The 11,733-nt window shown below is 37.5% G+C and overlaps 3 protein-coding genes across 4 annotated transcripts in view; all 3 read right to left on the reverse strand.

Annotated features, from left to right (window-relative positions):
• Positions 1-2,537, reverse strand: part of LOC109846485 (heat shock 70 kDa protein 15-like) — a 6,963-nt gene extending 4,426 nt beyond the window's left edge. Inside the window, exons 1-2 of one of the 2 annotated variants that reach the window (XM_020415733.1) lie at positions 1,966-2,537; positions 789-1,468 (exon numbers count right to left, since the gene is read on the reverse strand). In XM_020415733.1, the coding sequence (XP_020271322.1) occupies positions 789-1,468; positions 1,966-2,422 (1,137 nt within the window). In that variant the 5' untranslated portion in view covers positions 2,423-2,537. The remainder of the gene's footprint in view (positions 1-788; positions 1,469-1,965) is intronic. The other variant, XM_020415735.1, reaches the window with a different exon arrangement.
• LOC109845820 lies at positions 3,227-4,060 on the reverse strand. Its single transcript, XM_020415086.1, has one exon. The coding sequence runs from the start codon at positions 4,058-4,060 to the stop codon at positions 3,227-3,229; it is 834 nt and encodes a 277-aa protein (XP_020270675.1).
• LOC109845821 (glutathione S-transferase T2-like) lies at positions 5,383-6,396 on the reverse strand. The gene has a single exon (XM_020415087.1). It carries the CDS (start codon positions 6,394-6,396, stop codon positions 5,383-5,385), a length of 1,014 nt encoding a protein of 337 aa, XP_020270676.1.

The raw sequence follows: 11,733 nt of genomic DNA on the forward strand, positions 1-11,733 counted from the left end.
AAACATGTATGTGTGCATCTCTTTTAGCAGGGGCAGGGCGGAGGCGGGATTTGGATGGGATTTCATTTTTCACAAAAGACTGGATGAGGCAAACAAGCTACATTAAGCATGCCAGACACGAGAACATTGTTACTTAAGGAGTCAGTAGCGCACTTATTTTAAATACCTTCTGATTTAAATGATTGTCCAACCAGTTATAAAAAGAAATTCTGCAGCAATTGAACTATAATGCAATATAAATACCATCTAATCAAATCGACAATTATTCAGATTTATGTACCTAACACTATGATATGACACCAGCAGTAACCAATCAAAAAAAGTCTACTGAATTGTATTGGTAGGGGAACTAAATAAACACTAACATGTTCCTAAGTTCTACCTGAAGAAATGACCCCAAATGGAGGCGTGTTGAAATTTGAAACCACTATGATGTTTCTAATCTCTGCCCAATACTTTGATCCTATAATCAGATACAGCCAATTGCACGGCTACACTTGAGTACCAAACCCAAGGTTAGCAAATCTGACATAATAGCAATATACCATCTAGGCACACAAAAAGCCAGATATTTCCCTCAAATCCATCTAATGCTTACAACTGGAACGCATTAATACTGTTTCATTTGGAAGAAACCATGAGTAAGTCATGGTTCAGCCAGCATCATACCCATAGTAATAGCACAAAAGATTTCAACTTCACAAGATGATGCAATGAGTGATAAACAAAAAACATGTACAATATATGAAACTACACCAGAAAATGCAACAAAGTGACTAAAATTTAACCTGAAAATCGCGGACTTTGAATGTAGGGCTGAGAATAGCACACTGAAGTGCACACCCACGAGCAACACACTCACTCGCATTCATTGTTCTCCTTGGCTCCTTCCCAAAGAACTCCGTCAAAATCCTAATAATGGCCGGGACTCTCGAGCCAGAGCCAACAACTTCAACAGTGTGAATATTCTCCACGCTCAACCCAGCATCAGCAAGAGCCTTCTCTAAGGGACTCTTAACCCTCTCCAATATAGGCACGCTAATATTCTCAAACTCCTCCCTTTTAATAAACCCTCTCACATCCTTCTCATCCATCAAGCACTCTATATTTAAAGGCGCCTCAGGATTCGCACTCAACATTTTCTTCAACTTCTCACAAGCTGCTCTTAAACGAAGACAAGCCCTCGCGTTCTGATACACGTCAATTTTATACTCATCCTTAAATTTTGCAGCAAAATACTTGACTAAAACCTCATCAAAATCCCGCCCACCAAGTGATCGATCAAATGTATGAGCCAAAACTTTTAGTTGACCCTTCTTATACCCAGCAATACAAACCTGCATACTCGCATGCCCAACATCAACAAAGGCAACATTCAACTGATCGTTTTCAGGCAAATCAGTTTTATAAATACCGTAAGCCAATGCAGTCGCAGTCGTCTCATGAAATAATCTCAACGGATTCAATCCTGCAAATATACAAGGTGGAAACAAGCTAAATAATTAACAAATACTTTGTCAATTGTTGGCGTAACTATTTGGTTATATTCGATTTGGTAGTTCAATTAACAATAAACAAATAATTTTTAACATTTGATACATAAATAAATAGAATTTAATGTAGATGTATATTCAATTCGTTTGATTATCAAATATTCATCTAAAATTTCATCATTTACAACTTGTATTATTACTCACATGATGAGAGACCTACAAGAGTACCAAGTCAACTTTATAACCAAACATTCGAACTACAGATTCATATATCATAATTAAAAAGGAACAAACGTAAACTATGAATTCACTGCAACTTAACAATTATTAACTTTTGTATGTTGATATTCTTGTACAAAACTAAGGTCTATATTTTCGCTCAAAATATAACTTCAAAGTGAAACTTTGGGGTAATAAATTGCAAATAACCATTAAAAAGTATAATCGCTGCTTGATTTGGTTCTAGACCTACCTGCGATCTTGGCCGCATCCATCACCGCTCGCCGCTGCAAGTCCGTAAAGTACACCGGAATCCCAATACAGCAATCAACAACGGCCGCATTCAAATTCTTCTCAGCGATCCCTTTCAAATCCGACAGAACCATCCCCAGAACCTGAGTCGGCGTGAACCCCCGCTGCTCGCCGAGATACCGAGCCTGGATCACCGGGAACCCATCGGAACCTTCGGTGACCGCAAAAGGCAGGGTTTGGATATCTCGTTGCAGCTCTGGATCGGAGAACTTTCGGCCGATCAATCGCTTGATTTGGGAGATCGTGTTCTTAGGGTTCATCATCGAGGAGGCGGCGCCGGCGGTGCCGATGAACCGCTGCTTGTCGCACTCGTCGTTGAGGACGACATCGATGCCGCGCTGGCGAGCGACGGCGACGATGCCGCTCTCGTTGCCGACGTCGAATCCGACCACGCTCATCGTCGAATCTGGATGATTTGATGATTTCGATCGGGATCTGAGAAATTAGGGTTAGGGTTTTGGAGTGGGGGAAAATAAAAAAAGGAGGTGAAGGCGGGTGTGGATGTTTCTAGAAGCGTTGATTTTAAAAGGTAGTTTCGAAAATATAGGAGTTTATTTATAAGGGTTGATATAATGTGCACCGTTGGATTTGAGAATGGACGGTTGGATTCCGGAGGAAAGGGAAGGAGAGAAGACGCTTTGAGGGGGTGAGGATATCTGAAGTATAAGTGCCGTTTGTTTGCATGGAAGTACAAATGCAACAAGGGATGTAAAGCGTTAGAGACTCACCGCTAGCCAAATAGCACAACTGCTCATTTTGCTACTTTAGACCATCTCCAGCGGGAGGTGAAATTTCACCTCATTCTCTCCTGCCACATCACTTTATTTAATTCAATAATCTTCATTTCCCTATCAACTCTACAGCAGGAGATTTTTCAGAAAGTTTTTTACTTTATTTGGGACCCACCATAAACCACTTCACTTCAACATATACCCCACCATATTTATTCATTATTTTTCCTATTTCATATATATTACTATTTTATTATTATTATTATTAATATAACTCATATATTTATAATTATAATTTATTAATAATTCAATAAATAATATATAATATTTAAATATATATTATTAATTTAATTTTCAATAATATTTTTATGTTAACATAAAATAACACACGATTTTATTAAGCATACGGAAAACCAAACACACCCAAATTATTGAAAACATGCCAGAAAAACACACACTAAATTGGTAAATCTAATCATAGGTTGTCCCAAACTTCTGCCAAATGTGCTCGATAAGATCCTTCTTCAGCTGAATATGTTGGGTCTTATCTCGTAGTTCCGCTCTAGTCTGATTATATGCCTCAAGATCCTTCTTCAGCTGAATATGTTGGGTCTTATCTCGTAGTTCCGCTCTAGTCTGATTATATGCCTCAGATCGGTGTTGAACATGGACTTGAAACTCCGGCAACACGTCTGTTTGAACATTGAAAGAGGCGCTAGAGCTAGCATTGTTCGACGGTTCAAAGTCGATATTTTCCCAGTTTCGCGAATACGTATCTCGTTCATCCTCTACTATCACGTTATGTAAAATAATGCACGCCCTTATTATTTTTCCTAAGACATCAAGATCCCACATTCTAGCTGGTTGGCGGACAATAGCGAAGCGTGCTTGGAGTACCCCGAATGCGCGTTCCACGTCCTTCCTGCATGATTCCTGTTGTTTGGCAAAAAATTGATGTTTGTTGCCTTGGGGCATTTGAATTGACTGCACGAAGACAGGCCACTTAGGGTAGATTCCGTCGGCAAGATAGTATGCAAGATTATACTCTCGCCCATTCACGGTGAAGTTTACCCGTGGAGCTTCACCAGACTCAATGTCGTCAAAAACCGGTGACCTATCTAGTACATTTATGTCATTCAAACTACCAGGAAGCCCTAAAAAAGCATGCCATATCCACAAATCATATGACGCAACTGCCTCGAGGATAACTGTTGCCGTCCCCTTGTGTCCACTAGTAAACTGCCCTTGCCAAGCCTTAGGATAATTTTTCCACTGCCAGTGCATGCAATCAATACTTCCAATCATCCCTGGGAATCCACGTTCCTGTCCAACTTGGAGCAACCTTTGCAAATCTTCCACATTTGGTCGTCGTAAGTATTCATCTTGAAACAATGCTATTGCCCCTTCGCAAAACTTGCGAGTACACTCGATAGCAGTGGATTCTCCTATCTTGACGTACTCATCACAAGCATCGGCTGCGACTCCATATGCGAGCATGCGTATGGCAGCCGTACACTTCTGGATAGGCGTTAACCCAAGCTTGCCCGCATTATTGCGCCGTTGTGTGAAGTAATCGTCGTAATTTGATATAGAGTCCACAATTCGTAGAAAGAGAGGCCTTTTCATTCGATACCTGCGTCGGAACTGGGCGTCAGTGTAAGTGCATGACTCGGCAAAGTAGTCGGCCATGAGTCTCTCATGCGCTGCATGATGATCTCTATGTATGGATTTCCTCTTACGTGGTTGTTCGCTTCTCCTTTGCAATTCTTCAAGAAGTTCTCGCTGCCTATCAAGTATTTTTTCTTCTATTTCCCATTGTTGTTGGAACTCTTCTAGACTAAACTCATTTAGGAAAGGATCCATTGGATGCTATGATTTTTGAAATGTTGATAGGTATACTTATGATGTGCATCTGATCAGTTTATATAATGAAGGGTAGTTGTTCAAATAATTGAATTCACATGCAATTGCAGAGACATGTGTCATAGGGCATGCATGTGCAGAGAGTTGTCAATTCATATTTTGTATTATTATGCAGGTGTAGTCATTTCATCCTTTGTATTTTTTGCAGTGAAAGGTCAATTCAACATTTGTTTGTTTTTGCAGTGAAAGGTCAATTCATATTTTGTATTATTATGCAGGTGTAGTCATTTCATCCTTTGTATTTTTTGCAGTGAAAGGTCAATTCAACATTTGTTTGTTTTTGCAGTGAAAGGTCAATTCATATTTTGTATTATTATGCAGGTGTAGTCATTTCATCCTTTGTATTTTTTGCAGTGAAAGGTCAATTCAACATTTGTTTGTTTTTGCAATGAGAGGTCAATTCATATTTTGTATTATTATGCAGGTGTAGTCATTTCATCCTTTGTATTTTTTGCAGTGAAAGGTCAATTCAACATTTGTTTGTTTTTGCAGTGAGTAGTAATTGTATCTTTTGTACTATTATGCAGTGAGAAGTCAATATCAATCGGCTTTATTGAACCATAAACAACAATTTTATTCAAACATAAACAACACTTTTATTAATACATTCAACAAACATAGGCACCCACACAACTCCAAAATTAAACAAACGGCACACAAAAACATCAGAAAAAAGCACACAATCATAACTTTTTGAGAAGGTCTTATTTTCCAAACAGGTTCTTCCTCAACATATTATAAGCTTCTTCATCTTCATCGTCACGATCTGGTTTGTTTTTCAAGAATAACCACATCTCCATATTCTTGGAATGAGCCAGGTTATTCATAGCTGAAGCAGTACTTGATCTTTTCTCTTCAAATTTTTCATGAGCACTGACTAACTTAGATAACTCCTCCTCAATTGCCCCTTTTGATTTCCTTGACACTGATGTTTTACTAGAGGAAGCTCTAGCTTTCTTCTTTGCCACGTCCCTACCCTCTGGACGTACAAGGGTAGGAGTTGATGATTCAACATCCTCACCACTACTCTTTCTTTTAGAGCCACTACTACCGGATGCATTTCCTCCTGTCATATATTTGGGTTTATTACGAACCACCTTCCACTCATCCACCAAATTAAACGTCGTACCTATTTTCTCAAAGTACAACTCTCTTGCCTTGGATATGTAGTTTTCATCGGACCAACCGCTACGCTTCTCCCTACATGCAGTACTGTAGCAGCCAATGAAACTGGATATCTTTCTGTTGATGTCTTTGAAATGACTATGGCACCGAGACACAATCCTCTCCTTTCCACTTTTGGCGTTCTCATTCACGTACTGTGTAATTTTACCCCAGAAAGTTTTACCCTTTTGGTTGTTCCCCAACTCACTATCATTACTAACGTGAAAATAACCAGTTAGTAAAAGTATGTTGTCTTCGGTGGTCCAAGTTTCATAACTTGATCTCTTTGCTGATTGTTGGGTTGGAGGGAGAAAACTGTGAGGAGTATCCCCACCAACATTTCCCAAAGACATTTGGGTAGAAAATTCTGGGATATCTGTAGATCCGCTACTAAACCGGGGTGTCGCTGGCTCACTCGACTCCGTGTTAGGACAATTCATATGGGAGGGAACATAGCTGCTTCCCGGAACTGGAGGATAACCGTAAGGGAGATAAGGATATTGCATGCCAAAATTTGGTTGCATCATGTACGGCATTTGAAAATTAGGCTGCATCCCCGTATTTTGAGTATTTTCGGGGCATTGTATATTTGGATGTTATGGTTGAGGAGGGTATTTTGAGGTTGGTTAGGAAAGTTGTAGTTGTAGGGAAAATTAGGATAGTTTTGTGAAGGATCCATGAAGAAACTAGCTTCAAATTGTAGAAAGAAGAAGAATAGGGTGTAGAAACTCAGATTTTTTTTGGTGTCCAAATGACACAAAGTTAGTCTCTATTTATAGAGTTTGAAAAATGAAAATTAATGGTATAAAAATTATAAATTAATTCATTGTATTTATCTTAAAAATATCAGATAAAAATAAGGAGGAAAAAAATAAAGCTTGCCCAATAGAAATTCGCCGCGTGTCCGCTTGCATCAAGGCGCGCGCGTGGGCTTGTCAGATTCATCCGGGATGAAATTTTCACCCTCTCTCCGATCTCATTTATTTCACCCCACAAAAAATCCTCAGCTGCCTTCAAATACCCCACAAAAAATCCCTTGCTGCATATGGTCTTAGAATAAAAAATTTTATTTATTTCTCGCTCTAATTAAAAATTAAAGAGATCATTTATCTCTCTTTGCGATGATATTTTCGAATTGCTATCGAAACAAAATATATAAATAAAAAGGAGAAAAAATATTTCACATGTGAAACAAATAAAAAATATTGTTTCTGCTACTTTCTACCGCATAATTTTTTAAGAGATTTTTTCTAATACCACTTTAAAAATAGGGTCATTATACAAATACCACTTTGCATTTTTAATTTGTAGGTAAATCATCTTTAAAGAGAGTTTTTGTTCCAGCCCACCGCATCCAGTCAAATTTTCGCATAAAAAAATCAAAAAATACATGTTTAAGGTACGTGACTCGTATCATAACTAGGCCTAAATATTAACAAAGTGAGTTATGTGTCTTAAATATGAGTTTTTAAGGTTTTTTGGGGTTTGTAGTGAAAATTTTGCATGAAGGTAGTTGATTGGAACGAAAACTCATTTTAAAGGTAGTTTATGTTTAAATCGAAATGTGGTTTCTACATAATAGTCTTATTTTTAAGGTGGTTTCTAGGAGGAAATCATTTTTCAAGCTACTTTTTAAATCTATTTCTTACTTCTAAACTTATAGTCATTCAAATAGGCCTTTAGCGCTAAATGGAGTGTAAATTTGAGATTATCGTCCTTTTGGCTCTTTTTGGGGTGTTTCTGTTAAGTTTTTTTTCAAGAAGTAGTCAATAATAGTGTTTGGTTAAAAAGTTTTGCATGTTCGTTGACATTATCTTTGCTTTTAAAGAGGTGCTTTTAGAAGCAATCTAAACATGTTTTTGTTGGCCTTCTTGTTTTGATGATGTTTAACAAACAATTTATTACTAATGTTGTTTGTCTAGTGTTTGTACATTCTTATATATTGTAGACAAACAACGTTGTTGGAGGATGGATGGAATAGAGCTTCAACAATCATATCCAAAGGAGGTTGGCGGAATATCGGGTTGAAGCCTATACAATTCAAGTTAAAGATCAAGTTCAAGCTTCATCCGCATGTGTACCAAGTTGAGCTACAATGAAGATCAAGATCAAGCTTGGGTAAATTAGTTTTAGGTTTTATATTATGTGTGTTAGTACTTTAAGCTCAATCATATACACACATACACGCTTTGGTTTTGGTTTTGTATATATACAGTTATATATATATACATATATGTTTTTTGGTTTAATAGGTTTCAAGTTTATATATGAAACAAATAAATAAAATTGGAAAATACTATTTTGTTTCACGTTTATGTGCCTATATATGATTTCGTCTTTAACAAGTTATATTTAATGAAATCATATTTAGTGTTTTGTATATATTGCATAGAATATGCAATTTTATGAAAATATGGTATTTCTAGGTTATAGACTTCATAACAACATGTTATATCTTTTATCAAGTCTATACAATCATTTCATAATGTTTCAAAATGTTGTTTAAGTCAAAATATCAAAATATCAATTTTCAGGTTTTCATGTTTTTAAACATATTTGCAAAATGATGATATTTTACATTTGGGAAGTCCTTTCTGATAACCAGTCACTGTAGCATGTTTATTATCATGTCTACAATCATTCCCCAAAGTTTTACATTTTTCTGAATTTATTTGATATTTTTAAACAGTGTTTTAAAATCAGATAAACAATTTTTCAGAACCTGTCATATCTGTTTTCGGTCGACCGGCACCGGTCGACCGTCGTTGTTCTTTTCGACAGTAGGCTCCAGAGAGTTCGTCGGTCGACTGCTGCGGTCGACCGAGAGCTTCCTTCGGTCGACCGCACCGGTCGACCGGATAAGTCAGCTTTTGTTCTTCTCGTTTTGACCTGGATAGGCGTCGACCGGACTTTTCCGTCGGTCGACCGAACTTCTCCATCGGTCGACCGACAGAATTTTCGGTCGACCGACAAATAGACCTGTATACGACTATTTTCCTGGAGTGTCTTCTGGGAGCATTTTCTGTCTTTTTGCTTGGGGTTTTTGGCTGAGTTGTGAGAGGGTATAAATACCCCATTGTCTTCAACTCTCAATTTATCTAAGAATGTTTTAAAGAGACTTTTAAAAACAAGTTTAATGAGTTTTGTTTAAGGGTTTAGTGTTTGTTTAAAAAGCTTTTAAGCATTTACAAGAGTTTGGTTTGTGGAGCAAATTTCACAAGAGCAAGTGGAGATCATCCTTGGTGTTTGAGCATTCATTCTTCTCCCTCTCTCTTGTCATCTATAGAGAAGTTTCCTTAAACTCAATTCTAGCATTTTATAAGTTTGTTCTTAATTTCATAAGCTAGATTTCATATTGAGTTTATATTGTTTTATCTCTTTGTTCACACACAACCTATTGAGCTTATTGTATTTACATTCATAGTATAATTTAGGGTTGTGGGTTTGTGACATTGAGAGTGAGCTTAATTGAGTTCTCATCTTGTTTAGAGAACAATCAATTGATTTATATTGTGCCTAATTGTGAGGATTCACTTGTAATACACTTGTACACCGAGAGAAGTGTGTGGTGAGAGACGGGGTCGAATCCAAGAGGAGTGGCGTCGGTTGACGTGCCTAGGGAGAGGTTGTAACCGAGCACTTGAGGAGGTGGACACGAGCTAGGACCAACACTTAGTGGGTGTAGAGTGTGATTGCATAGTGATTGTATTATGAGGTGTAAACGTTGTTCGGGTGAACGTAGAAAACCCGGTTGTGATAGTGGAGATCTCCTCGAGGTGAGGAGAGGAGACGTAGGTCGTGGGGACCGAACTCCGTAATCATATTGTTTGTTTGTGATTGCATTGGCGTTCTTATTCTTGTTTTCATATCTTATATCGCCTTTGTGTATTGCTCATCATATTACCCTATCACTTGTGTAGATTGTTTATTTTACCCTTGTGTTGTTTATATATCCTTGCATATATACATATTCATCATATAGGATATATCTCTTTGTTTGCATTGCTTATCCTAGCTTATATATCTTGTGGTATTTCATATTTGCTAGGATAACTTATTAATAAGTTTTAATTGGCATTTAATCGGATTAGATTAGCATAAGACCCTAATCACCCCCCCTCTAGGGTCTAACAAGTTTTATTTTTGCAATTTATATGTGATATATACCCTTTAGGTTTTGACAATATTTTTTAATATCAATAAACATCAAATTAAAATTATGTTTATTTTAGTCTTTTTTTAATGATCTTTAAGAGCAATATTACCAAACAAAATACGTTGCCTCTGGAAGTAACATATAATGTATGATTACCAAATGGTTATTTTCGACAGCTTATATAAGTTGAAAACACCCTAGAGGATGGTGAATAGGGTTTATGCTAATCTTATTAGATATTAATGCCGATTAAAAGTTATTAACAAATATATCCTAGCAAGATAGATATTCGATTGAATTAAAGTAAGGATATATATGCAAAGGGCAAAATAAACAAGAAACAATATAAACAAATAGTGGACACAAAGAGCAAATCAAACACAATAATATGATCACGGAGTTCAGTCCTTCCGACCTACGTCTCCGCTCCCCACTTCCGGGGAGAATCCGCTATAACGACACACCCGATTTGGAAGCCAGAACTTCTCTACACACTCGGTTTTCTAGTTCACCGAAAACTCTACAAGACACTCACAATGTACATACACAAACTACAACCTCAAGTGTTGGTCCTCACGTATCGCCTCCCTTAAGGGCTCGGCTTTACTACCTCTCACTGGTCTTTACTGTTGGGGATGCACAACCCCCCTAATGTGATTTGGAAATAGAGATTTAGGAGAGAGAGGAGAGAAAACAATTCAATCACAAACACACAAGATTTACGTGGTTCGCTTCTCAATGTGAGAAACTATATCCACGGCCAGGAGAAAATTTCACTATTTTCATCTCAATTACATCATACCCTAATCAACTCTTTTATAGACATAAGGGTTTTACAAACAGGAATAGGAAACAGGTTAAAAAACATAACTGGGCCAAAACCCGACTCGCGGTCGACCGCCGCGCCACGCGCGGTCGACCGCACAGCTGCTCGAAATCCAGAAAAGTCTCTGGACTTTTGGCGGTCGACCGCCACGACCACTCCGGTCGACCGTGGACGAATATTTCAGATACTCAGGTTTAAAACAAAAATGCTGATTTTAATATGCCTTTAAAATAGCAAATAAATTCAGAAAAATATAAAACTTTGAAAAATGATTGTAAACATGAAAATGAACATGTTACAAAAACTGGTTTTCAAAAATCACTTCTACATCGGCGGTCGACCGTTGCGCTATGCGCGGTCGACCGTGATACAGTCAAATCGCGTTCTTCGTCGTTTTGCTTGAGCTTCGTCGTCGTCGATCATGTTCCTCCTGTTCCACCTTGTTCCTCTTTGTTCTGAAGTATAGGGCAGTCTGATAGTTAGGCTTCACATATCCTAACATTTACTACCGACGTCACTCCTCTTAGTATCGACTACGTCCTCACCACACACTCCTCTCGGTGTAAATGTGTATTACAAAGTGATACTCTCACAATAAGGCTCAATTACTTTGTTCTCTATAATAGATGAGAACACAATTTAGGCTCACTCTCACAATATCACAATCTCACAATCTCACAACCCAATATATAATGTATAAAATACTAAAAGCTCAAATAGGAATGTGTGTGATAAAATGAGTTCAAATAAAATCTAACTCAATTAGCAAACTAGCAATAATAAGAATATGAAAATCAGTAATAAAATTGCTAGAGAAAAGAGTTAGAAAAACTTCCCTATAAACATAATAGAGGATGAAGAAGATTGAGAATGAATTCCTTAATAGAATTTGTAAACTCCCTCTTTGTA

This window comes from Asparagus officinalis, chromosome 6 (assembly GCF_001876935.1).
Source record: "Asparagus officinalis chromosome 6, Aspof.V1, whole genome shotgun sequence".
Classification (NCBI taxonomy): domain Eukaryota; kingdom Viridiplantae; phylum Streptophyta; class Magnoliopsida; order Asparagales; family Asparagaceae; genus Asparagus; species Asparagus officinalis.